General features: G+C 50.8%; 2 protein-coding genes across 6 annotated transcripts; one reads left to right on the top strand and one right to left on the bottom strand.

Moving 5' to 3' along the window:
* Nucleotides 1-1249: 1249 nt before the first annotated feature.
* LOC105702336 (WD repeat-containing protein 89) lies at nt 1250-3410 on the bottom strand. Its single transcript, XM_012429835.1, has 9 exons — nt 3381-3410; nt 3011-3146; nt 2852-2906; nt 2547-2773; nt 2145-2479; nt 1911-2039; nt 1748-1842; nt 1575-1677; nt 1250-1495 (listed from the first exon to the last, which is right to left on the bottom strand). Exons 1-9 carry the CDS (start codon nt 3408-3410, stop codon nt 1343-1345), a joined length of 1263 nt encoding a protein of 420 aa, XP_012285258.1. The 3' UTR covers nt 1250-1342.
* On the top strand, nt 3280-21525 carry LOC105702417 (angiogenic factor with G patch and FHA domains 1). Of its 5 annotated transcripts, XM_023433978.1 has the most exons (11): nt 3281-3630; nt 3856-4155; nt 4231-4476; nt 4565-4735; nt 4902-4977; nt 5057-5182; nt 5366-5526; nt 5585-6030; nt 6109-6208; nt 16079-16229; nt 21451-21525. In XM_023433978.1, the coding sequence occupies exons 2-10, from the start codon at nt 3967-3969 to the stop codon at nt 16220-16222; spliced, it is 1659 nt and encodes a 552-aa protein (XP_023289746.1). In that variant the 5' UTR covers nt 3281-3630; nt 3856-3966; the 3' UTR covers nt 16223-16229; nt 21451-21525. The 5 variants fall into 5 exon arrangements, with proteins under 5 accessions (XP_012285395.1, XP_012285397.1, XP_012285396.1 ...); XM_012429972.2 differs by lacking the exon at nt 21451-21525 and having other exon boundaries at nt 3280-3630; nt 3954-4155; nt 16079-16576; XM_012429970.2 differs by lacking the exon at nt 21451-21525 and having other exon boundaries at nt 16079-16576.
* Nucleotides 21526-22826: the final 1301 nt, after the last annotated feature.

Consider the following 22826-nt stretch of genomic DNA (forward strand, 5'->3'; position numbering starts at 1 on the left):
GACCGTTTCTAACTTCTCGTTGCTCCAGAAGGAATAATTTTTTAATCATGTACATCCTTAACTGATTTCCCGCGCGCATTAATCTCACGTGCGGTTCGTTATACATAAATATATATCGTATACACTCTACGGTGCCACATGCCACCTTCGAAGTGACGTAGCATTTTAACCACTGTTAACGTTAGCTAAGGAGTAGTATGGCGGCCTACGATTATCATGTGACTTCTGACTTGTGATGTTGCACAATCGTATTATTATATATATATATATATATAATTTTTGAAAAGAGAGAAAGTGCGCGATATGTCAAAGTAGTGGCGCGGTGTTTCCACGTTTTAGTGAATTATCACGTTCCCATCTGCGGGAAGTATTTTTGTACGTTTACTCTGTACTAATTCCTTCAAAATCTATATCTACCATTATTATTGTGATATATCGATTGACTCCTTATATATATTGACAGGCGTTTTAAGTAATCTCCCTTCGTTTAACGGTACGTTTCTAAATGATTTTAAGGCGTTAGACGTTTTACGTGGAAATAATTTTATACGAGAATTACTTGTACGCTCGGTTAGTTCAAGCGAAGCCGAAATATCGTTTTTATTTTTAGACAATCGTTCTGAATGCGAGGGGTCGCTGTTTACTCGTTGCATGCGGAACTGTACGGATGCCTTTCCCCTTTTATATTCTACGTAGGTCGTTATGTTATTCGGGAGATAGATTTTTCAAGAACTTCTATTCCCGTTAAGACCATACACTCACGAGGTAGCTCAGGTTAAGTCAGAAATCCTGTTGAAAAATAATGAGAATACAGATTATGCTATCGAAGGCGAAGAGACAACCATATAATCTCTACGGATTTACCTGTCATTCTGGTCTTACGCAGTCGAAAAGGTCAAATCATTACTATAACTCGCGACTAATGAGAGAGTGAATTCCTAACGCGTTTCACTCTAATTCTACTAAAACGGTGAATGAAGAGAATGGCACCTTGTAATTAATATTCTCTAATAGTTATACTGTGAGCTTCTCTTTTCTTACAAGTCCGTATGTACGGTCATGTTCGATCAGCATTCCTAAACTATCAAAACGCGTGTCTGACGCTTTTTCATTGTCGGTTCATTCGCCTTTGAATAAATATCCACTATCCGAGGAAGTAACATCTATTTATTATAAATGTACATAAAACTGTTGTTGTAATAAAGAGAAACGTGCGGGTAATACAGAATTAAAAAAAGAAGAAAAGGAGGCCAAGATTTTGTACTCTTTATTTCACTTTATTACAATTAATCGTATGAACCATTTACATTTCGAGCTTCTTCGCTTATCATTATGATTACGTTTAATATGGCTTAGGTCTGTGTTGCTTCTCACGACTTTTTCCACCAATTTTAGCAAGGAGCTTGTGGCTAGGATTTTGTTGGAGCGTGGCCATTTCGGATTGCCTCCAAATGTTTATAATTCCATTTTCTCCTCCCGTAACCAAGGAACCACTCTGGATAGAAAGTACGGTAAAGTTTACTCGTAATTATTATCTGCGGTAGGATTAGCCTGTGTTACTTTATGAAACTTACTTTTTGATGTAACCAGCTGTCTCGCACAATTTGTTTGTTCTCGGCGATATCGTAGCAGGTTTTCAGTTGATCTTTCACAACATTTACACATCTCAGATTCTCTCTGTTAGCAAGTCAACTTTGGATTAATCGTTTAAATTGTTACTTGGTGACAGTAGTTAAAAGATAATCACCCTTTAATACTGCTCGATCCTGTTAGAACTAAAGGCTGTGCTCCTGTATCCGTGACGTGCATCCTCACTAAGTAGCAATTATCTGGGTCTTCGTTCTGTAAAATGTATCAGTGAAAACTTATGTACGAAGGAGATCCAAAGAAGTATTTAACCTTTCTGTTACCTGTAACATTGCAAGGCATTGCCGATCAAACTTGACATATGGAGTCGCACCGTCACATTCCCAAAGCTGCAGGGAATGCGTATGCGTTGTACACCACAGACTTTCATCGGTCAGCCAACCTAACCTGTCCTTTCATTTAAAGCCACTGGTTAAATATTTTTAATCGTTCATTATTGCGTTCGTTGCATCGAAGAACACAATGAATCGATGAAACTTGAATCTGTAAAAACTCACCACCGATGATTCAGTATTTAAGGAGTAGGTTAACGCCGAATCTTCGGATGTCTGTGTTAAATCGAATATGTTAATCAAACCATCGGTACTTCCAGACATCAGAACATCCTGTTTACTGGAATGAAATGCCAAGCAGGTCACGTCATCCATGTGCGATTCCCAGTATCCACCGAGGAGACTGTTCCTGCCATCCAATTTAGAATTAATATATCGTATGTCCCAGAATAGGATGAATGCATCACCTCCTATATGCTCTGTACCACCGGCTATAAGTCGTTCGTTGCTGCTGATATCAAAACTGGCTAAAGGCTTTAATTTCCCATCTTCGGTATTATCTACCAATGAAACAAAGATGAAGAAACTAGTTCAAACAAACTAGCAAACTGTACGGTATCTTCTTACCTTTAAATTCAGCAACTATTTTTCCTTTCGCTCTCATGTCACATGCTGAAACCTGCCCTTTGTTTGTTGCCGTATAGAGAATGTTCCTTGAAGTTGGACTGAACTTGATTCCAACAACCGGTGAATCCGCATGCGATAGAACAGCAGTTTTACTCAATGATTCGCCAATGGAATAAACTATGCAAGAGCAATCCGAGAGCGCCGCACCGATACGAAAATCTGGATCGCTGAAAAAGAGGTTAAAGATGTAATAACACTTCACTAGGGAGCGTAAAATCAGATAACTTGATAGATTGTGCCATTACCTTTGAGTGCCACAAACGGATAGGACATAATTTTCATCAAAGGACACGGTCTCTTCTAAGAAAAGCGTTAATTCGTTCATTTTCTTGATTATGTATTCACTATCTTGTTTTTGAATCCCGTTCACCGAATTTACTTTCTTATTGGTAGAACTCACTTACTTAATTTGATATGCTTTTTGTACGGACATTCTAACGGGGTGGGAAAACTTAACCTAACAACGCAAAAAACATGTGTACACTGGTGGTCATGAATGGCTTCCTCGTGTAGTACCGCAAGTACATAATAAGTCTTGAGCTCGTTTTTTGCGTAACGTTTACGTTACCACCACCAGGCTGCGCCATGTGCTCGAGGAAGCCATTCGTGACCGTCAGTATACACACAGCATACAGAATCGTAGGAGGTGTCCACTTTCGACATTTTTATTAGATATTAGATTCGAGTTACAGAATCGACTCCCTGAACGTCTCGATCGACACTTAAATTCAGATTTACTGGGTTTGGACCCTATAAATCCCGGATTTCGAGTACATTGGAGACGTAGTCATTGGCTTGATTCATTTTTGAATTTCATTGGATTTGATTACGGTCGAATTTGAGTGATTTTGAAGAATTGTTGAATTTTATAAAATCTAACCTATCTCTAACATCTGGAGATTAAAGAAAATCGCAGAAAAATTAGAAGCGATTATTAATGAATGTTAATTTTCACATTCAATCATGGTTATGTCAGCCCTGGGGTCGAGTGAGCGGAAACGTATTTCATCATTAACAACTCGAGGTAAGTTAAAGTGCTTCCAACCTATAAAACGAGACATTGAATAGATATATCAAATATTTTGCATTGTGGTATTTATATATACAAGTCATATCATTAAATGTTTATGTTGATGTACGTGGTATATCTGTAAGAGTTATACCACTATAAGTAATTATGATGCTTTTCTTTATTTATGTCGGTGCATTATTTAATGCTAATATTATATGTGCACGAATATTTATATAGGGAAACATGAGTAAATGTACTTGAAAATTGAAGTACTCGATGATGTACTTGGTGCCGAATGTGAAAAAATAATTTAATCATATTTTATTAATTTGGAGTAAATACCTGATCATGGAGATAATGGAAGATGATCTAGCCTTAAGTGAAAACGACGAAGACGCAACAATTAATACAGACGAGAGCTATGGAGACGAATTGAATCAGTTTCCTCATGTGGTGCAGTTTATATGTAAATTGCAGGGACATATAAAATGGCAGCATGAGAAAATTATTAAGTTACGGACTAAATTATTAAGAGAGGCAAGCATACTTTAATATTAGTTTATTGTCATACTTAATGGAATTATATAGTAACATGTAAATATGTATTTTCAGAGGAGAAAAAAAGTACAAGAATCAAAGAAACTATACGTTGATATTGAAGTGCAAACCGAACCTGAGCCAAAGGAAGTAAAACCAAAAGTTTTACATAACTGGAGCACAAATGATTCCGACACTCCCGGAAGTCTCGTCGAGCAAGTAAAGCAGGTAGCGGAATCAGCTGTGCAACAAACCGGCTTCGCATACGAAGAGACCTCTGGATTATATTACGATTATAATACTGGATATTATTATGACGCGGTTGGTGATTATTTTAATTATGCGTTAGCAAAAATTAAATCAAATTACATGAACGTTTAATTTATTTGGAATTTCTCTTACATTTTAGGCACAAAGTCTTTATTACGATGGAAATTCTGGAACCTACTATTCTTACGATGGAACGACTAAAACGTACATCTTTCACAGCCAAGTGCAGACTGCACCTCAAGAAGACGCAGAGAAGAAACAGAAAAAAAATAAAAGAAAGGAAGAAAGGCGATCCAAAAGGGCACAGAAGGTACTTCCTTCTTTGTTATTTATCATCATAAACTATATTTGAGAATCCTCTACCGAATTAAATTTCTACGAACGAATCCATTGATATGATCGATGGAAAGTGATGCATTAATAAATGGCGTGGCAGAAGTTTGAATCTACATAGAGGTTTTCTGTTTTCCTTTCAGGTTTCAGACGACATAAATGCGTTAATTGCCGGTGTCTCAAAGATATCGATACAAAGATACTGGCCGCAAGCAGCAGGTAATTAACCTTTGCCTTTAATATGCATACCTGTCTCTCTTGTAGGACGAGGCTAAAAAGATGAAATTGACGCTGCAAGGGGAAAACTCCGAAGGCGATGAGCCAGAAGAGGGCGAGTGCTCGGACAGTGATAACAACTCTAGTGCCCAGGAAATTTCTCCTGGCCCGTCTTCAAGCACCGAGAGCGAAAACGATGAAGAACAAGGTTCATTTATTTATAATTTTTTTTCCAGGAAGGGAAATATCCACCTCCTATTCATCCTTCTCTATAAACAATACACTCGCGATTCCAATTTTAGATGGCAACGAATTAGTCTTTTTATAAGACCAACTAATACAGGAAAGACTAGAATCATCGAGTGAAACGACTCTGCCCTATCTTTTCCAGACTTAGCGAAGACCTATCCTCCCTGTATGCGGATAATCGTGAAAGAGACCAGCCTTCCAAAATTAAAGGTGGGGTCCCTGTTCCTCGTCGCATACACCGGCGGTTCAATGGGCAGAGAAGGTGATCACTCCGTTCTTATCCCGGACATAAATATCAGCAAGGTAGGTCTTATGGGAGCGCTTTATTGGAACGCCATGCAAAGAGCCGTCCCTTTTTTAGCATCACGCCCAGTTTCGCTACGACGAGGACAAGAAACGGTACGAGATCATTGATTTGGGTTCACGAAATGGAACCTACCTCAACGGAACTAGACTTTCCGTGTCGAAACAAGAGTCGGAGCCTCGCGAAATAACGCATGGCTCCATAGTGCAAATCGGTAGTACAAAATTGTTGTGTCACATCCATGTCGGACACGAAACCTGCGGATATTGCGAGCCCGGTCTCCTGCAAAACTGTAGAAATACGGGAGAAAACGTCATTTCAAGCAAGAAGGAGCAACACAGGTCGGAGCTGAAGCGGTTGAAAAATAAATTTGGGGTCGACAAAGACAATACCGCCACTGCCAGCCAACCTGCCGTGGGTTATCAGGACAGAGCGCAGGCAAGGCGTGATTGCGTGGGATCCTCTAACCATCACGCTAAAACTCAACAGAGCTCCGTCGACGTGTAAGTCGATGCCCGATTTTATTTCGAAAACTCGAGAAACTCTTGCTTCGCGATACATTTATGATACGATCGTTACAGCTCGATAGCGAAAGACAACAAGGGCTTCAAGTTGCTGTCGAAGATGGGCTGGTCGGAAGGACAGTCCCTCGGGAAAGACGGAAGCGGTAGGACGGAACCCGTGAGTTTGCTATTTTCTTGATTTTTCCCCGTCGTCGTATTCGTATACATCGAACAGAGCGTAACACTAAATCGGGACATAAGAGAGGTCCGTCCAAGTTTCGCGCTAGCGGGTAACCGTTGGGTGGGAACGAAGGGACTCGGGGCTTGGAAAGCCGGAGAGTCAAACGAGTGCCTCGGTTTGTTGGCCTCGCCCTATGGGCAGCTGGAGACGGGCAGATAGATGGCCGCAGGTAGAGGGAGAGATCGGACCTCGATGTCTTGGTTTTTTCACTTTCGGCCTGATTAGACGCGATTGTCTGCGGCTGACTGCAGCTCGTTAGAGCTAACTCGCCGGGCGCAGGAGACCGACATTTGTTTCAGGGGCCCTTGGCTAATGGCTCGGTAAGCCCCGAGTATCCCACTTTATTCGCCGTTCTTCTCTCCAAACCCGGAGAAAAATTGCCATTCTTGCCGCTCAAGTTCCGGCCAGGTCTCGGACAAAGTCCGCCGAGTCGTTGCCCCGAAGGAAAATTTCCTGAACTCGCCCGCTTTCCCAGAAACGCGGGGAGATTCGCTCGGAGCGAAGGAAGCGAAGGAAGCGAGGCGCGGCCAGTTAGCGCGAATCCGGGTTGAGCGGTCGCTAGTCGGTAATGCCTGTAATCACGATTTCCCCGTGCCATCTGGCCGCGACCGGAACGCGGAATAATAATATCCGAGGGTCCCGGGGACCGCCGAGACGCGATCGGGTAAGTTTCGCTCCCTCCGCGTCTCCTTCGAGACGATTCGGAGTCGTCACATTATCACCGTCCCCGATCCGACGAATCCGTTGACATCGCGGATCTACAAATATGACTTTCTACTCCAGCCAGACGTAGGGTAAATCGTGGGAAATTTAAAAGTCGCTCGAAAGATCGGCCTGGATCGGCCAATCCGGGCACTCCGACCATTAGCCGAGAGCAGCACATTCGTATGACAACGAGCGCGAGTCGGGGCGGTCGGGGGTAAAAAAGAACGGAGGGCCGCACCGGCCGTCGACCGCTCCTGAGGTTAATTCATGCAAATGCTTTGAAATCCAAATCATTACTTCGTCTAGACGGCATCACGTGCCCTATCGCGCGCCCGGCTTTATTTCGCGACTCCTTTCCCGACTTTGCCGCCTTCGCCCTGTCGGAGAGACGCCCCGGTTTTCGCTCGTAAACCCGAACCTTCGAGCCCTCGGTCGAGCTCGGGGAAAGAGGAACGCGTCTTCTCCCGCCCCGCTATCCGTTTTCCGTGCGCTTCGCCCTCAGCGACTCGGCGGCCGTTTGCACTTTGCATCGCAATTACCCGCGATTTACCCGCAGCGACGGTGGCGAGCCGATTCGAGCCCCCGAGAGGAAGCTAATCTGCATTCTGACTGGCATCTGTAACGCTTACCGATGCCGGAACGCCGAAGCGGTCGTTAGAGCTCGTTTTGCTCCTTTTCCCGATTTTTCAGGGCCTCCTAGGCCTCGAGGCTCGCGGAAGCAAGCGAGCTCGAAAAAAGCTTCTCTCTTTTCCATCCTCGATATCGGCCTTAACGAAGCAAGGGATGGCGCGTCGTTTCCCGTGAATGCCCTTTACCATCGCGCTATCCATCCCTTTTATGGGGTGCGTTCGCCGGCTGCAACTGCATCTCCCGAGGCATGACCTATATCGTAAAACGGTATGGCGATTTCCCGGCGGGGAGACCGAGGGAAACGGCGCATCTAGGCGATCCTAGGTTATGCCGGGATTGCCTAGAAGGGCCGGCCATAAAACCAGACATTGTAAAAGGGCCCGCGAATGGCGATTGTAAACCGCCGAGACGGATAAACGGTTTGAGGAAGTCTTCGCTCCCTATGTGGAATAAAGTTCCGAGGGAACTTGATTTTCCTGAGTGCTCGGGGGCCGCTCGACGCCATAAAAAATGGAGACAGCGACCGGATGAACCATGAGAGGGAAAAGAGAAAAGGGCCATCGTAAAGTACCGATTGCATCAAATGAAGAAATGTAAAAACCGCAAGGCGCCGTTCGAGAGGAATTTTCGTCGGCCGCCCCGTGGTTTTAAAGAACGAGTCGGGGTGCGTTACTTCCCACGGGGATGGAAGGAGTTACGATTCGCTGGGTAGGTTTATTTATCGAGCCAATATTAAACCCAAAGTGGAAATACCGGACCTTGAGACTAGTTTAAGACGCGCGCTGGTCTTGGCGCTGGTCTTGGCGCTGGTCTTGGCGCTGGTCTTGCCGAGGAGAGGCTTTTAAATATGCCGGAGCTTGCATTCGGTATTTCCGATAAGCGTCGTCGGTGGTTATCCGGTCGATAAATTCAGAGTTCACCCGCCAAAGTAGCGGGTGAACCCTGATTTATAAGAGGTCGTATTTCCCGCGAGGTGTAGAGGGAATTAGCGGGAACGATAGCGTCGATGTTCGGTCCAGGCATTTCCTCCGCCCGTGAAGAATTTTCGAGCGAGCCGGAGCCGCTAACTCGCGTCCAACCTCGCCCCTTTCGAGACTCGCTTTGCATGCACGACTGCGGCAAAGGCGGCCAAGCCGGCCAAGCCGTGGAGTGACCGGGCAATTTCGCGTAAACGGCCGGGGGACGAGATTTCGGCGGGATGGCCCTTCCGTCTGGTTCGTTATGGGCCCCATTTGCGCTTCCAAGGGCTCCGATACGACCACTTCCGGCATCCTCGCGGAAACGCGTTATTCCCCCTTTGCGGTGCGCCCGACTCGCGGGATGCACCGCCGGGACGCCGCTCGGAGGTGCATCCGCGGGGCTGCAACTATTTCGTTTTATGGAGTTCCTCGGCCGAGCCGAGGTTTACGGGTGAGACAAGAACGCCGCCGCGTTTTACGATTTCGTCCGATTTCCATATTGCATCCCTTTCGGTCCTTTCGGCCCTTTCCGCCCTTTCCGCCCTTTCCGCTCTTTATAGGCCTTGGCGTCGGCTGCCGGCCGATCGACCGGGATCCGAGGACCGAAATGCCCTTTCCTTCCCTTTTCAAGCGAATCCTCTCCCTTTCGGAGGATCGATCGATCGAATTAGCCGAGGAGAAAAAAAGAAACGTCGGGGTCGTCGGGCCAGTCGAGGCTCCCGCTCCGCCTAAACCTGTTGCTCTCTCCCGCGTGTGCCCTTTTCTGCGTCTTCTTTGACGAAACCAAAAAGAGGCCGATAAAAAACGGGCTAGCGGAAGTGAGGTGCACGTGCAGGCCCGCCGCAGGCGGAGGAACGACGGAATGCAAGGTCGCCGATATTATGTAATGCGAGGCAGAGAGAGAGAGAGAGAGAGAGAGAGAGAGGGACGGGAGGAGCGAGGAGATGGGCGAGCCCCATCTTCCGAGGGTCCACAGGAAATCTCATTGTCTCGGGAATTGGGTCATCGGGACACCTCGGAGCCGTCTCATCCCTTGCCCGAATTTATTGGCGGTTTCCGCCGGAAGTCGGATTCACCCTCCGTCGAGGTGCCTCTTCGATGCGAACTCGTGGAAAAAAAAGTTTCAGGAATTCTTATCGACGACCGCGTCTCCATCGTCCTCGAAATCCGGGATTTATCACGTCCAAACTCGGTTAATCCGAATCACCATTTTCGGATCGAAGAAATGATTTCCCGCGGAAGAAGTACGAGAAATATCGTTGTTTTTCGGTGAGACAGGGCGGGGGAACCGATTTCTGGACGAGGCTTTCCCTCGCCGGGGGGTAGGGAAAAAGCGAGAAAGAGATCGGTTCGTCGAGCCTCCAGCCCGCGGCTACGTCCGAGGGAAGAATAATCGATAGTCCCGGCGGATCCCGGCGGATCCCGGCGGATCCGGGAATCGGCGGAGGAGTCCCTCGTTAATGAGTCCGTCGGTCACGGCCGAGCGCCGCGACGCTATGCGAAAAATCCCCTATCTCGCATCTCCGTTCCACGCGGATATGTCGATTTTTCCCCGCGAAGCCGCTTGGCCCATTCTCGAGGCGCGGCCAACCCTCGCCGCGTCGAGTTCCCCTCCCAGGGGATTTTCAATTGAATTTTCCAACGTGACAAAATGACGATACGACGCGAGCCGCGAATCGGTAGAGTCAGGAATTTCGCGGAACGGTTCAGGCGAAATGCATCGCGCGATGCAAGGCATTGTCCGTCCGGAGGGGAATTGCCGACCGCTAATTGCTCCATATGGCCGGGTCCAAAGTATCCGCGTATCGTAACGACCGACGAGGAAGTCGAAGTGGAAGGTTCCTCTTAAAAGAGCCGGCCAAGAAAAGGTCTCGCAAACAACTTTTGAGCGCATGCCCCGAAGGGTGGGCGCAAGAGAAGAGAGCGCGGCTTATCGTGGATCTTAGTGCTCGCAACGATATTTCAATTGGACATACAATATCCATATATTATGCCCACTGACAGCCTTGGCCTACTCTGTAAATCAAAATCAAATTAATTACGGAAAGAAGGGCCGGGGGGCGAGGAGCTCCCAGGATCCCTCTCGGGAAGAACCCGATCGCGACCGCGCTCAAAGGAACTTTCCTTCGTGAGCTTTTCTTTGCCCCCCTTTGTCTTCTCGGTAGCGACATCGTCCGGTTAAGCAAAACGCCCTGCCTGCAATAAACTCGACTTTATTAAGGTAAACGCCGAGACTCGACGTCCTCCTGAAGCGAAAAAAGAGGAATCGTGGTTACGTATCAAAACGCATCGCATACCTTGTCCGCGCTTCTCTCCGGGACGTTCGACGTCGGCCTCTTAACGACTGCTCCGACTTCTGGAGCGAAGGGTATTCATTTTAGTATCCGCTATTTTATACGATATCGAGGTTAGTTTTTTCTAATTCCCTCGCCCGATCTCGCCCGATCTCGCCCGATCTCGCCCGATCTCGCGATTTTCCGCGCCCGGGAGACGAGGGCGTCGCGGCGCGTCGCGACGCGTCAGGCAACAGGTGGGAACCCACAGTCGCAAACAAATCCAACGCGAATCTCTGCCGTCTAGACGCAGGTTCGCTGACTAACCGCGCGATCGGATTACGGGCTCTCCTGGTGCACGTGCACGTCCGCGGGGGTATAAACACCCGAGCGTTGCACTCGCTCGCTCGCTCGCACCTGCGGGCCGAATCTGCGCCGGGAGACGGCAGGTGCATCACCCTTCTCTCACGGGGTACGCCAACGTTTTAGAAAAATGGCGGCCCGCGAGGGCCGAGAAATCGCTTCACCGTGACCTCTCCTCCGACCGACGCCGCGCCGATTTTTCCGCGGAATTTCGCAAAAATCCTAACGCGACGTAATAAAATGATAAATTTCTTCCCGTCCCGTCGCGCCCCGTAATCGGGGCTCGTTAGCCGGGAAGGTTGTCGGGGGCATTTGTCGCCGGAGCGAGCGGGAAAATCGGGGAGTCACGAGGGACGCGTTAATCGAGGCCGTCGACGCCCATGCGCGCCTACGGGGGTCGCGGGGGTGCAGAGCGGTCGATCGGTCTAGACGCGAGGTACACGGGCCGAGGCCCGGCTAAATCGTCAGGCGCAAATATGTACGCCGATCCATTAATTGCAGCGCACCGGCCGTCTATTAGAAAGCGAGCGCTTACTTACGGGTCGCGCGAAAAAACCGAAAGCGGAAGTTATCCCGTCCCGGGGAGGAAGTTTCTCGCGAATCTGGCTCTCGTTATCGCTGTCCCGTCGTTACGGCGCTAAGGACCTCCTCGACTACTTTTATCCCCGAAATGCAGGTACTCGCGTCGTCGAGGCGAAATTCGTGATTCATTTGTCAAAGATCGGGGAACGAGGCGCCCGAAGCCCCCCCTATATTCTATCCTATCCGATCGGAATTCGCGGAGTCGATTTCCGGGCGATCGCGATCCTCTCCCTTGAAAATACGCGCAAGGGGAAAACGTCGACTATTAATGGAGAAAATCGGGGATCCAGAGGGGGATGGGAAGGCCGGTGCTTTAATGAAATTCAGCAAGGAGCACGTCCGGTCCGGGCCGCGTCTGGACGCGGTCTAGCCGACTGGTTCTTTATCTCCGGTGGATGCACTCATTGCAGTTCCACCCGAGCGATTTCTCTCGGTCTCTCCCCGCGCAGGTAATTGCGTTCATTACCGCCCAGCCGACCTAAAAGTTCATTGCACCTGGAGCGGATCTTGGGCCTCGTCACGGTCTCGCGACTTTCGATCATTTCTCAAACGTCTTCTATCCACCGTCTATCCGGGCAAAACCGTTTACGGGGCGCCGGGGCGCCGGGGCGCCGGGGCGCGGAATCGGTTCGTCCCATAGGGAAATTAATCTCCTCGATGTCGCGGGCCGAATCGGAGGGGAGATTCGGGGAAGCGCGGGTCCTCGGCACAGGTGCCGGACGGACGTGGCTGCCGTGTACCTTCGCATAGTCGAAGGAAGGTCCGCGCGTCGGTTGCCCTATCGCCGCCAGACGGCTTCCGTCTGGGTAAACAGCCGGCCTCGGAGTTACCGACTGGCTAGGGACATCCATCATAGGATTATCGCGCAACTATGTATACGCGTGCACGTAGTTATGCATGTACTTACATAGAGACAGGGGGTACATATATGCGAGGTGCGCGAGCCGCGACGGCGGAAGGGGTGGGCCGGGGCAGACTGCAACCTCGGTCTCGGTCTCGGTCTCGGTCTATCCAGTTCGGTCTAGAGAGAGTCTGGAGCGTCTAGACGGCCAAACTAATTAATGCCGAGCAAATACCGAGGCATTCTCATCCGGAAAAGGCCGATCCGCGCCCCTCCTTGGTCGGGCCTCGAAAGGGGTTCCTCTATTGGACCGACTCAGGATACCGGACGCTAATTGGCATTCGTTCGGGCGCCCCGGTCGCAACCGCCGCGGAGTCGCGATCTCGCGATCGTATTAGCTACTTCCCATGCCGCGTAACGCGGTCATAAATCGGCCCGAATCTTCGGTCGTCGCCCCCGAGATACGCTCTCTTCTCCGTGGTCGGCGAAGAGGATGGAAATCTCCGTCGAGGTCTTCCAGATCCTCCGAATGCGGCCGTCGAACGGCGAACGGCGAACTTTCGAACTGGCACAGCCCGTCTGGGACGAGTCCCACCGGCGACGGGGTCGTCGACGCCGGTCTCGGTAAACTCCCGATGCTCGTCCGAGTCGCGAGGAACATCCGAGGTTGGGTCTTCGCCGAGAAAGAATAGAGGCTACGTTTTGGGGAAGAATTCGATCGACCGGGCGTAGATATCGAATGATTTCAAACCTCCGTCCCCGACCGCAGTCGCCTACGAGGCTGGGTCGCGCTCGACGTGGCGCGCCGTCCGCGGCTAATTCGTCCAATCGGTAATCACGGCGCGGATCGCCGTCTAGCCGCCCTGGCCTATTTGCCTATTCCCCCCCCGTTCTCGACTCCCTCGAACCCGTCTGGGTCGGAGGTCACCAGCCGCCCCGGCCGCGGATCTGGGTCAGTTTTTTCCGAGGTCTGAAACAGTCATGGGCAAACGTCGCCTCGGCGACGTGAAATCTGCACGAGGCCAGACGAGTCCTCGTGCATTAGTAAGGACGACGTCGAGGTCTTCCTTCCTCCCTGCTCCCGCGAAGGTGCAGGGGCGGTGGTTCCCGAGGGACGTCGTCGAGTCCAGGAGGCATTTTGCCCGCGACTTTGGTCCGATCGCGCCGGTGGACGAGAGGGAGCCAAGTGGGCGTTGACTCTTTAAACTCGTCGTATACTTGTCAATCAAAACATCGTTACGGGGTCCGAAGGCGCGTGGGCAGACCGGGCGGCCGCTAAATGCTCTCGGAGTCGCCGGTTTCTTCGAACCGAGTCCGGCGAAAACTCGGGAGCTCTCCCCCTTCGTCTCGACGAGCCGGGACGCGCGCGCGGATCGAGTCAAGGGTCGGAAGAGGCTGCGGGGCCTCGTCTGGTGCGACCCTTGGCCCGAATACGAAGGAGGCCTCTCTCGGCCTCTCTCGGCCTCTCTCGGCCTCTCTCGGTCGAGAGTCGAGGCGAGGACCAGGAACCAGATTTCCCCGGTGACTGCCCGCCGCCGTCGTCCGGGGCATCTCTTCGGGGTTCCGAGGCCCCGTGAACGAAATCGGTCTCGTTTCCTTTGCAAGACCGAGACCGAGATTTTCCGAGTCCGGTGACTCGATCCTCTCCCGTTCCTCCGGATGTTCGACTCGAGGTCTCCGGGACCGCGAGATTTATCGAGCGAGACGCGTCGCGATGCTCCACCGGGAATCAGCCGGTGTAACGCGCTCGATGAAAATCGACCAAAATCGACCAAAATCGACCAAAGTCGACCCACTCGAAACCGCAACACGGAACGCGGACGACCGCTCGACCGTGCAGCCCCCGACGCTCTCGGGACTCGAATGTTCGCTTATCGCCACTTTTGCTATCTAAAGTCGCGACAGGGCGAGCGAGGACGAGCGAGGACGTGTTTACATCTCCGTTTCGCGGTGCCTTGTCGAATCGAACCGCTGGGGAGAAAGTTACGCGAGAATCGGTGATAGATTCCTCCGAGTTTCATGACTATCATTTTTTTTTTTTTTTTAATAGTTTTATTATCTCTATCCGAGTATACGATCGCGGTAAAGACTCGCGAGTCCATCCGGTTTTCTGTACGAGCTTTCTTGCATGACGTTGATCCTTATATACGCAAATCGCTTGATATCCGCGAATTCAATGATAAGCGGAAGTACCGAGGGGAATCGCGAATATTATCCCGCGCGACTCGATAAATAAGGATACCTCCCCGGGATAGAAGTGGAAACGCCCCGAACGAGCCAAGAGGGGAAGGAGGACTCGGTAAAGTTATGCAAATGCCCGTCTAAGACTCTCGGAAGACGAGATATCTCTAACTCGTGGACGGGGGGCAGGGGGCATTCCGAGGGAATAGCTCGGACCGAGGATGCTTTTGGAGAAAGAGAAACCGGAGGAGAGTGGAAAATCCGTGGGCAGCCAATCTGCGATCTGTAAGGCCCAAAATGGAAGTCGCCCGACCCTCGGAGATACGGCCGGGGTTTTGATTGCCTCGACGCGGACGCTCGGACACTTATCACGACTCGTCCGAGGGCCGAATTTGCATAGATACCTGCCAGCCTCCATTCCGTATTATGGCCGGCCCGTATTAGCGCCTCTTTCTTTTCTTTCCTCTTTCTCCACTTTCGCGGCCGTCTAGGGCCCCGTCTCCGGCGTCTCGCGGCGCCGCCATTTTGGTATCCGGTTTTTTCCCCGAGACGCGACGAATGGCGTCGATGTTGCTGCGATAAAATGTATATCAGGAGGTGTAACGATTTCGGGAAATTGCGTTCCGTTTTGTCTTTATGGACGCGATAACTGCAAACGGCGATAACAGTTGCCGCGTTGTTCGAATTTATTTTGTATTCGTTTAAAAGTCGCGAGACGCTCGTAATTAAAAATGGCCCTCGCTCGTGTCTCGAGTTTCATCCGCGAGATCCGTTTTTTAGATCTTTATGGCGACCCCTTCCATGCGGAAGCTTCGGGGATTTGAAATTTCAACGAGGATATTTTTTCGCGCATGAGACTCGTTGGGACGTCTTTGTTTATACTATGATTATCTCGGGCACGCTGGCGTCGGGTTCGGAGACAGAGGAACCGCGGATCCCGGCGACTCGTCTCCTCTCCGCCGAAAGAGAGGAAATGGACCGAGAGGCCCAAAGAGAGCAAACCCGTCGACGAATTTATTCACACTCGAGAACAATACGACAGCTGTGAGCCAGCGAAATGCAAATCTTCCCTCTCCCAAATAATCGGGCGCCGAGTGCACCCACGAGGAAGCCGCTCGAGGCGACGCCATCTTTGATTCTCGTCACACCCACGACGCGGACGAGAATGCTCGACATTCCCGGAAAAAGAAATAAGCGAGATCGTTCCGACCTCCGAAGGCATCGATTATCGACTGTAAAAGGACAATCGTGGCCTCTGATTTTCCTGTTGCAGGTTCAAGTGGTGAGCAACCGCACCAAGACTGGTTTGGGTGCATCGGACGCGGAGATTTCCACGATCGAGATTTCCCCGGGAACGGAGAAGAAGCAGGCGCTGTGGAGGAAGACTCAGCAGAGATACAAGGAGATTTCGGAATAGTTAATACGTATGTTTTCTTCTTCGGGAGAAGAGACGTCGATAGAAGTCGAATCATGGGCGTCGATTCCCCTTTGCTGGGATTTTTCTCTTCTTATTTATTTAAAGACTCTTCGAGGTGGACCGTGGATCACCTCGTACTTGCAATTATTGTTCACTTAGATCGTTCAACCGTGTACATACGTATAAAGGAAATACTCGGCTCGGGCATTGCAGGGCCCGGAAGTCGTTCGACTCGTTTGACGCGTTAAAAATCGTTGTCCGAGTTTGTAATTATTATTCGGACAATTTTATACCTGGTTCGGGTTGCTCTCGCGGTGACGCTGTAACGCAATAATATGCTCATGTTACAAATAATTTGCGACATTCCGTTTGATTTTATTCATTAAATCTAGATAGTTTCCGGCTGCGGTCGAATTTTGAAGCCGCGATCTGGATGATTCCTTGATGGCGAATTTAAAAGCTTCGTTTCGCGAATTCCATGGGTTCTAAGTGGATACGAGTCGAAGGAACTTTTCGGATATTAAAGATTTGGTCCGAAGAGCTTCCGACGTTCATAGGAATATTGTAAATATATTACTCCGCTGAAAGTCCCATTTGCAGAGGGTTCGACTAAAAAGGAACCTTTACGTCGGCGACGCCTCGACTGGTTCGCTCAACTAATTTCATTACCTAATTATGCATATTCAGTGTTCTAACGACCCTCGAAGATACTTTCTGTCTTTTTCGCGCGTTTCCGAGCTTTTCGCCCGACTCGACTTCTACTTGACCCCAACTCTCCATCCGGGTCACAGCCCTCGCTCTCCCATCTCGTTAATCAAGCTTATTTCCTTAAAGCTGATAACAGGCCATAGGAGGAACTCCCTTGGAATAACCTCCGTTTGATCCCCAGGATGTAGAAAAGTTTCTTTCTTTATTTTGCAATTTCCAAGTGCCCGGGAGACCGGGGACTGGGGACTCGTATGCATACCCGGCCATTGATCCTAATTCGTGTCGATTGGTGGCTCCGAAATCGGCAAAACTGGCAGCCCTCCGGAGGGGGCGGCGCATCAAGGCCAGACGGGGCCCAAAAACTGTCCGACAGAGGACAAATGAGGCCCATTTGTTAACGCCGACTTGGTCCACGTTAAGGCCCGCCGATTCCGAGCCCGGGAATCCTCTCGGCCTCCGAGGGGCTCCGAATAAATATACGCCCGCCTCCATCCGCGTCTACATAATGTTGCCGAGCAACGTGCACGCCCGTGCAACGAATTATTTCTTCACTCCGGCCTCTGCCCCAGCCCCGTCGTTTCTCGATAATAGTTTATTTCCTTTGCTTCTATTTCGGACCCGGCGAGATTCCCCGGGAACTCCCCGGGAACGAGAGCGCCGACTCGACCAGAAATCGAGATCGTCCCCGTTGGTCGTCCCAACGATCCCCAGGACCATCCGCGGTTTTCGCTCACGCTCGAGTGGACTCGTACCTTTTCCGTGCTGCGCAGGCTTCGCTTCCGCGTGCGGAAACGCGTAATTGAACGCCGTGGAGGATCGTAAATAACGGCGCTAATTATTCCTAGCGTCCAATTTCCTGGCTGCGCATAAACGGGCGCTCTCAGGGGTTGCGAGATCGTTACTCCCGGAAAAATGACCCGCGAGCCGAACGAATTTTCCTTTTTCCTTCTTCCATGTACGAGATAAATCCCGCGTCCCGAATCCGACGAAGAAATTCGTCCCAAAAAGATCTCGCCGGCTGTTCTCGTTGGCTGTGCAGTTTTTCGTCCTTTTTTGTTTTCCTTTTTTTAATATGCAATATCATCAGGATACGATCGCGGTCTTTCTTCTCGTCTGGCGACACGTGTCCCTCGTGGCTGGCACCGGGTTTCGCTAATAGACAAGGACTCGTAATTGAAGGCTAGGAATGCGGACGTATTTGACGGCCAGACGGCGGACGAACGGAGCACGAACGGAGCACGAACGATGGAGGATGAAAGATGAGTTCGAGTGAGAGAGCGCGTGGACGCGCCGTCGTCTCTTTCGTGGTCTCCGGTTTGTATGGGGATGCATACACGGGTTCCGGATGATATTCGCTAGACGAGACGGCGAATAGTTGTTAGTTTCTCGCGTGTACGTTGTCTGGGACAAGTGGTCCTTCCTGTGCTCTCCTACGCTCATGCCATCACCTGATGCGTGCTCGCCCCGCGTTAACGCGGCGACTTGGAAATTACATTTTTTATACAAAATTAAATATACCTTTACGAATAAGTTAAAAAAAAAAAGAAACGTGGAAATGTTGCTTTTTCTTAGGACCAAAATATTCGAGTAAAGTTTTGCTTCTACGCCCCCAGTTAAAAATGAAACTTTATCCACATCAACTACTTACTTAACCTCGAGATTGGGTTACATTGGGATCGGGATATCACGGCAGATGGACTTATCCGTTAGCGTTCTACGCGGTCATGTCGGGGGAAACGCGTGAACGAAGAGGCGCCCTTAACACGAGCGCCGATAAGCGGTCGAGCTTTATAATATTTGATCTCAATTGCTGAGTAACCGGGCACTTAAGATGGACAAGTAGTTTCACCGAGATAGATAAGCAGTTCCTTCGCCCGTCCTCAAGTGCTCCTTCCTGTTTGCTCGTCGGACTTGGAAAAATTGTCCACCGACAAGGGCGGGCGAGGTACACGCGTTGACCCGCGTAAGTCATCGTCACGGGATAAGGCCTTCGCGGATACCCCGTGTCACGGTACCGCGACCGTAACCGGGATGGAATTAGCTAATCGGATTGTAGAAAATTGAACGCGATACGTTAGAGGCATCCGAGGGGTCGATCCCTTGGGAAAGATTTTCCGAACCCAGAGACCGGACACGAGTAAACGAATTTGACGCACATTCTACTACCGTGCGAATTAACGCCTGGAATTTTCATGGGTTATCGTTGCGGCTGCCGATACGGATTAATAGACGAATTCTATGCAGGTTCGGCCGGTACGCTCCGCGCTATTCGAGATGGCTGCCGAGCCGCGCAAGCACGATGTTTATGCACGGGGTTCAAGCACCTCCGATTAAGCGCACACGCACGGCATAGGTAAGCAATTATTGCGGGCATTCCGGGCAGCGGCAGACGCTTGTCGAGACGCACAAGGCCATCGGGGTTCTGCACTTACCTCCAGCACCGTGCAATAAGACCCTCGAAAGCGCAATCCTCGTCTGCTCGAATAATTAAGTACGCTCCGGAGAAATCGACGAATCGCCTCGGGAATCGGGCCGACGTTTGCGCTTCTCCGGTTAAACAGCGATTCCGCTCGATCACCGCTACCCGTCCATTAAGCTCCGAGCGATCCTGGAAACGTGCAGAAATACCCAAAACGTCGGTTTTTTGTCTCCCATTCGGGAATACTTTATGACAGTAAGGGTGTAGCGTCGCGTTTTCGAAGTCTTCGGTCCGTAGGAAGAGGAAGTTGTCTCCACCATTGATCGGCCACTTCCGGAAGAGGAACTCGATCGAACGCAATCGCGTTGCGGAGGCGCTTATCGGCGGGTTGAGTCTCCGTCGATCGGTCGAAGACACAACAGGCATTCGTAGAGATAATGCGAATCCGGATGTGCAAGGAGAGCTGCACGGCACGAGACACCTACATCGGTTAACCGTGCTCCTCTCCGCTATCGGTTCTTATCGGCACTTAAGTATACGCAACGCCCAGGGAAGGTGATTAGTCCGCAGGTATAAACGTCGAAATACACGAGTCCTCGTAGATAAGTAAATACGGTGGAGGCACGATGGAGGCACCGGCGCCATCGTAGAAACGTAAAAAAGGACTATTCGGCTCCGAGGAGCGGTAAAGTCACTTCTGCGAAGCAATCATTATTGCATTAAGCCGGACCGGGGTGCATCCCGGTAGTTTCGAGTTTCTTATGCGAGATTTGCGAAATATGCAATTAAGGGATCGCCCCTGCGTTCGGCGATAATAGACTCTGCCTTTTGTATTTCTCCGCGTCAGTCCTCGCGATCCACCCGAATATGGAAGTCCTGGAAAAGGTCTTACCACGGGGGAGATTTAATCGATTAAAAATGTTTAAAGTGTCCGTAAACGAATTTGAAGACAAAGGTTAAATTCCATGGGGATCGAGACCTTCCTCGGGGCCAGTCGGAAAAAAAAACAAAGGAGCCCCCCCGAACGTCGGTTTCGCATCACCTTAAGGCCTGCAATAATCGTTTAATAATTTCCGTCCACTCGGCGGGGCCGTCGTAAAATCTCAAATATGAACGTATTTTTCCACAAACTGCCTCTTAATTTTCCATAAATTAAAGTCCCCGAACCGGTTGTCGTGCCTTACGGTGTCTCGTTCACCTGAGGCCGGCTAGGGGGTAATTTATAGAAAAGCAGGGGGCAACGTATCGCCGTGACACCGATCGGTGGATCGGCTATCCGACGCAATCTCGCCGATCGATGTCGGACCGAACGCGCAGTCGCGTCCCTCCGGCAAATTTAGAACATTTCGAATTTGCAATTAAATTGCATTTCCGCCGCGCACGCGAAACTCGCTCGCTACCCTCGCGTACTTTGAGATATTCGTTCTTCGATAGAGAATCAAATAGCGAACGTTTCGCTCTACGGCCCCGTAAAAGGGCACACGAATTTGTACCGGCGCGTATCGTTGACGCGATGGCGTCGGGTCTTTGCCGGGCGGAAAGCTCGTTTCTTCCTCGCAAGGAACGAAGGATATACCGAGGGACTTCCACGCGATTCGCGCGCGCCTATATACCCGGGCCGGGGAGGCCGGGCCGGGGAGGCCGGGACGGGGAGGCCGGGACGATCTAGCGTTCCCGGCGCGCCGACCGGTAATTAGTGGTGGTTATGTCAGCTGAAACGCACCGGAGCCAACGTACATGACACCCGGGTGTAATGTACCCTATATAGCGCATTATGCGAACCCAATACGTCTGACGGCAGTCTAGACAGCCGGCGCGCCAGGGTGCGCGTCGCGTGACGCGCCGTGATTGAAATACGCGCGCGGCGAGTCACGTGTGCGCGCGTGCGCTCCACTCCGCTCCTTCCAGGGGTTTCTTCTCCCCATTCGGAGATTATATTATATGCCGTAAGTACCGACCTAACTGCCGATACCAATTTCTTCCCAATTTCTTCCCAATTTCTTCCATACGCAGGGGTGCGGGACGAATGTAAGGCACGCGGACTCCACGGCTGATACCGAACACGGGATAAAAAGTAATGATATTTTTAATTATTCTCCAGGTCGATGCGGTCTTGGAAGTCTCTCGGACGGAGAACCGGATGGCACTCGAGACGGAGATGGCGCTTTTTTCAAGGTGGAGAAAGAGTCGGCATTTACCGGGATTCGGGGAGGAGACCGCTCCGAGGCACTCCCAGCTGATTGCGAATTTTGGTTTCAGGACTCTTGCTTATGAAGTGTACTTCTCGCCCTCCGCGGAAGTGCCCCGAGAGCATAGACTAATGATTCCCGTCTGAGTGGGAAATTGACCACTAGGGAGCTGAAAACCTTCGACCACTGGCCGAGTGGACCATTGTGCGATGCCTTGACGGGGGATGTTTCAGGTCCGACTCTTGTCCGACTCTTGTCCGATTCCCATTACGCCGACTTTGCTAATCATTTGGGCTTAGTTTCAGGATGTACGCTTTTTTCCTCGGCGACGCGACCGATCCGCAGCTCCATCTCGACAAGTTCTTCGATCGCGTTAAGGCGCCGTGCAGGTAAATCCTCCCATGGTAGGCGCGACCCAAACTCGGGGAGGACTTTTTCCCCCGATAGTCTTGGTTTTTTGTTAACCGCGCAATAATTTTTTCCCCGGTATTCCCCGAAGTTCCCGCACCTGCGTAATTACCGGCGTGGCAGGCCGCCGTACCTGGGAATTATCTCGATGAACGACATCGTATAATTCGACGCGGCGGCTCGCCAGGAGAGGAAAGGCACCGAAGGGGTTCCCTCGCGGATCCCGGCCTCGTTAATATACTTGTCACGCGCTCGGTAATAATTCTATTACGAATGGGACAACGAGGGGAAACTAGCGGCCGCCTCGGGGATGGTGGCGGAAAAATTGGAGAACGCGTCCATCTGATAACTGGTCTCCGCTATTTATGCAAACGCGTATTTTGATAGAAGACGAGGCGGGGTTCGGCTGCGAGGAGGAAACCAGAGTTTCCAAGGGATCTAACGAGCGCATGCCAAGAGGGACGGCTACCTCGGAACCGAGGACGTCTCTCCTAGCGTATGCCCGTCGTTAGAGCTGGCTGTCGGCCGGCGAGACGTGGATGGACGGCCCGCGGGAACTCCTCCGGAAGTATCGATAGCAAGGTTTGGCTCGGGCCGATCCGCTCGCGACGTGGGCGGCTTTCTCGGGACCGGATCACCCATGGCCGACGCTAGGGCGAAAATTTCAATCCTGCGGGGCCCACGGACCTATCCCGGACTAACGAGCGCGCATTCCTAGGGCAGCTGGGAATAACGACCGGTGGACGTCCCCGGCGAGGCCGCGGCGAGGCCGCGGCATCGGTCGCTGTCTCCGGCGGTGGTCCCGGCATCTCGAGTTCCGGGGGCGATCTCTCCAGCGAGGAGGAAAGTCCCGAGGGTACCGAGACCGATTTCCTTGGTC

Source organism: Orussus abietinus, unplaced genomic scaffold (genome assembly GCF_000612105.2).
Source record: "Orussus abietinus isolate OABI.00-Male unplaced genomic scaffold, Oabi_2.0 scaffold17, whole genome shotgun sequence".
Classification (NCBI taxonomy): domain Eukaryota; kingdom Metazoa; phylum Arthropoda; class Insecta; order Hymenoptera; family Orussidae; genus Orussus; species Orussus abietinus.

Coding starts and splice junctions, on each gene's coding strand:
- LOC105702417 (XM_012429972.2), top strand. CDS start 3,967: ATGGAGATAATGGAAGATGATCTAGCCTTAAGTGAAAACGACGAAGAC. Junction 4,477..4,564: donor CTGGATATTATTATGACGCG/GTTGGTGATTAT, acceptor CTTACATTTTAG/GCACAAAGTCTTTATTACGA. Junction 5,183..5,365: donor CGAAAACGATGAAGAACAAG/GTTCATTTATTT, acceptor TATCTTTTCCAG/ACTTAGCGAAGACCTATCCT.
- LOC105702336 (XM_012429835.1), bottom strand. CDS start 3,410: ATGAATCAAGCCAATGACTACGTCTCCAAT. Junction 1,843..1,910: donor AATGCCTTGCAATGTTACAG/GTAACAGAAAGG, acceptor TACATTTTACAG/AACGAAGACCCAGATAATTG. Junction 1,678..1,747: donor GGATCGAGCAGTATTAAAGG/GTGATTATCTTT, acceptor ACTTGCTAACAG/AGAGAATCTGAGATGTGTAA.